General features: G+C 44.4%; 1 protein-coding gene across 1 annotated transcript in view; it reads left to right on the top strand.

Annotated features, from left to right (window-relative positions):
- LOC109937996 (phosphofurin acidic cluster sorting protein 1-like) overlaps positions 1–3,835 on the top strand; it is a 164,840-nt gene that overhangs the window by 107,844 nt on the left and 53,161 nt on the right. Inside the window, exon 10 of the mRNA XM_048596611.1 lies at positions 3,472–3,565. Coding sequence (XP_048452568.1) covers positions 3,472–3,565 — 94 coding nt within the window. The remainder of the gene's footprint in view (positions 1–3,471; positions 3,566–3,835) is intronic.

Consider the following 3,835-nt stretch of genomic DNA (forward strand, 5'->3'; position numbering starts at 1 on the left):
TCCTCTACATCGGGGAAACCAAGCGGAGACTCGGGGACCGCTTTGCAGAACACCTACGCTCGGTTCGCAACAAACAACTGCACCTCCCAGTCGCGAACCATTTCAACTCCCCCTCCCATTCCTCAGACGACATGTCCATCCTGGGCCTCCTGCAGTGCCACAACGATGCCACCCGAAGGTTGCAGGAACAGCAACTCATATTCCGCTTGGGAACCCTGCAGCCCAATGGTATCAATGTGGATTTCACAAGTTTCAAAATCTCCCACTCTCTCCCTATTTATTTCAAAACCCCCTTCCCCTCCCCATTTTCTGATGAAGGGTCTCGGCCCGAAACGTCAGCCTCTCTGCTCCTATGATGCTGCTTGGCCTGCTGTGTTCATCCAGCCCTGCACCTTGTTGTCTCGGATTCTCCAGCATCTGCAGTTCCTACTATCTCTGGCCTACTCCTGGTCCTATTTGTTATGGTCCTATCATCTGTGACAGGGCAGAGATTGGCTAGCAGAATAACCAGATGGGATTTCACACAGACAAGTGTGACATGTTACATTCTGGCAAAATGGGTGTGGAGACGCAATATAGTTTAATGACACAGCTTGAAAGAGTTTTCGGGTACAGAGGGACCTGCGGTTTTGGTCTCTTTATCTGAGGAAGGATGTTCTGGCTGTGGTGGAAGTGCGATGAAGGTTTACCAGACTGACTCCTGGGAAGGACTGACATATGAAGAGAGACTGGATTGTTTAGGACTTTGTTCACTGGATCTGAGCAGAATGAGGGAGGCTCTTGTAGAAACCAGTGAAATTCTAACAGGTCTTTACCAGGTAAATGCGGGAAGGATGTTCCCAATAACACAAAACCAAGGGTACTCCATTTAGGATTGAGATGAGGAGAAATTTCTTCACCCAGAGAGTGTTGATCTTTTGGACTTCTCTGCTGCAAAAATTAATTGGGCCCAAAACACTGTTTTCCAGAAGGATGATCAGCCATGATGATATTGAATGGTGGAGCAAGCTCAAAGGGCTGAATGGCCTATTACTGTTACAATTTTCTGTCTATGTCTCTGAGATAATTGTGTGTGATTAGCAACATGATTACACATGCCAGGACATCAGAGTAAATGGTACCAAAACATCCTTCACTTTCTCCTTTTACCTTCAAATACAAAATCCATTGGCCAAAGTTTTATTTTCACAAAGTCAATCTCTGCAAAGAAACCTGTTTTCTAACTAATGGACCTTCATTCTCAGCCTTTTCTTCTGAAATGTTTTTCTTCTGCGTGTTTTGGAGGATATTGAGAGTGGTAAGTATTTATCCCATATACTCACTGTGTATATCATCTAATTCTTGCATCTTCTTTGAATAAGTTTCAAGTTAATAATAAAGCAATAATTGTGTTTATTCAGAAACGTAGTTGATAAATGTTTTTGTTTTGATAGAGATAAGGGTTTCAATTGGTCATGTATGTATTTTCAAAGGATGCCCACTTTGAAGAAGTTCTCTGCCTCCCTCAGACATAAACTCAGTGAGACCCTTTCTCATTGCCACACTGCTGTGACCTCTTCTGCCCTTCAGCTCTTCGACCACACCATAAAACAAATATTTATTCACAGCGACTCGGAACACAAATTTGAAGAACAATACCATGTCTTCCACCTGGGCACCCTACAGCCCAGAGGACTCAACATTGAGTTCTCCAATTTCAAATAACATAGAACATAGAACAGTACAGCACAGTACGGCCCTTTGGCCCATGATGTTGTGCCGACCTATTATCCTACTCTAAGATCAAATTGCCCTGCATACCCTACATTTTACTATCATCCATGTGCTATCCAAGGGTCGCTTAAATGTCCCTAATGTATCTGACTCCACTACCACCACCGGCAGCACATTCCACGCACCCACCACTCTCTGTGTAAAGAACCTACCTCTGACATCTCCCCTATACCTTCCTCCAATCACCTTAAAACCATGCCCCCTTGTAATAGTCATTTCCGCCCTGGGAAAAAGTCTCTGGCTATCCACTCCATCTATGCCTGATCATCTTGTACACCTCTATCAAGTCACCTCTCATCCTTCTTCACACCAGTGAAAAAGCTCTAGCTCCCTCAACCTTTCCTCATAAGACCTGCCCTCCAGTCCAGGCAGCATCCTGGTAAATCTTCTCTGCACCCGCTCTAAAGCTTCCACATCTTTCCTATAATGAGGCGACCAGAACTAAACACAATAACCTTCCCACCCATCCCCCGCTTCCCCTTGCAGCCCACCTCCTTCCTTCCATTCCACCTTCTGATTGTCCCTCCCATTGACCAACCAGGTTGTACCTACTACCAGTGCCCACCTATTACCATCATTCTGCTCCACCCCTTCCCCCTGACCTTTATCTGCAGATCCCCCTAACCCCACATCCAGTCCTGAAGAAGGGTGATATCCAGGTTGACTGTTCCTTTCCTCCAGATGCTGCCTGGCTTGTTCACCCTGTATGTCACTGGAACAGGATACCCTGTTGTAGGTGATAGGACCATAAGAAATCGAAACAGGAGTAGGCCATTTGGCCCCTTGAACCTACTCTGCCATTCAACAGATCATGGCTGATCTGACAATTCTCACGTTCTTGTTCAACGTTGTGACTCCTGGAGTCACAGGACTCTGGTGACAATGCTCTCCTTCAGCCTCAGCCAGAATAACAATTAGAAATGATGTGATTTGAACTGACAGTCTCTTCCATCAGTCCAACTGCAAACCCATTGAAGGAAAGCAAAGAAAATAAAATTAGCTCAAAATGTTTCTTAAGAGCATCTTACACAATCTCAGGAGGTTCCAAAACATTTTGCAGGCAACAGATTACTTTTTCAACTGTAATCACTGTAGTGATGTAGGAAAAAAAAACATAAGCCAAGTTGCTCACAGCAAGTTTGTACAAACAGCACAGAGATAGCAAACATATAATCAGTGTTAGTGATGTTGAGGGATATAATGAATTAGTACATCAACTCCCCTACTCATCCTTGAATATTACCTTGGGGTCTCTTATTGCCACATGAATAAAACATTTCCTGCAAAATAGACACTTCTGACATTATAACTCTGCGAGTGACAATGACCGTGATTACAATTCAAAATCTCTTCAATTGGCTGCAACATGCTTTTGGTTATCTGGTGTCTCATGAGAAACAAACTAAGACGCAAGTGCACAGTGAGAACCTACCCGCACCCCCCGCCCACCCACCACCCCACTAAACAAAGTGACAACCCAGTGCACAGAAGAGAGAGGTTCTTTCACAGGAATTTTGAGATCACTCAGTCAGGCAGCGGAAACTAAGAAACATCTCACAGGTATCAGAACAAGCATTAATTTCATTTTATGCATCACATCTTCCCTAAAATGTGGTCCAGGACACATCTCGATGTTTGCTTGTATCATTATATTATTTTTAATAAAAAGTATAGAACAATTTATTCTCGCTATTACAGGCCATTCTTTGAAGGGATGTCACATTCCAGCTCACAGACTGAGATCGTCAGCCTGCTCAATCACAGGAGCCAAACACGGGAACAGCCAAGTCCAGTGAGTCTCTCTCGAGATAACTCTCACATCCCAGCCAGTCTCTATAAAACTGATGGTCCTCACTCACAGCCCAGTCAGACTCTGTATAACTGTTGGTCCTCACTCACAGCCCAATCATTCTCTATATAACTGTTGGTCCTCACTCACATCCCAGCCAGTCTCTATAAAACTATTGGTCCTCACTCACATCCCAGCCAGTCTCTATAAAACTGATGGTCTCTATAAAACTGAAGAAGGGTCTAGGCCCGAAACGTCAGCCTTCCTGCTCCT

This window comes from Rhincodon typus, chromosome 5 (assembly GCF_021869965.1).
Source record: "Rhincodon typus isolate 14 chromosome 5, sRhiTyp1.1, whole genome shotgun sequence".
NCBI lineage: Eukaryota > Metazoa > Chordata > Chondrichthyes > Orectolobiformes > Rhincodontidae > Rhincodon > Rhincodon typus.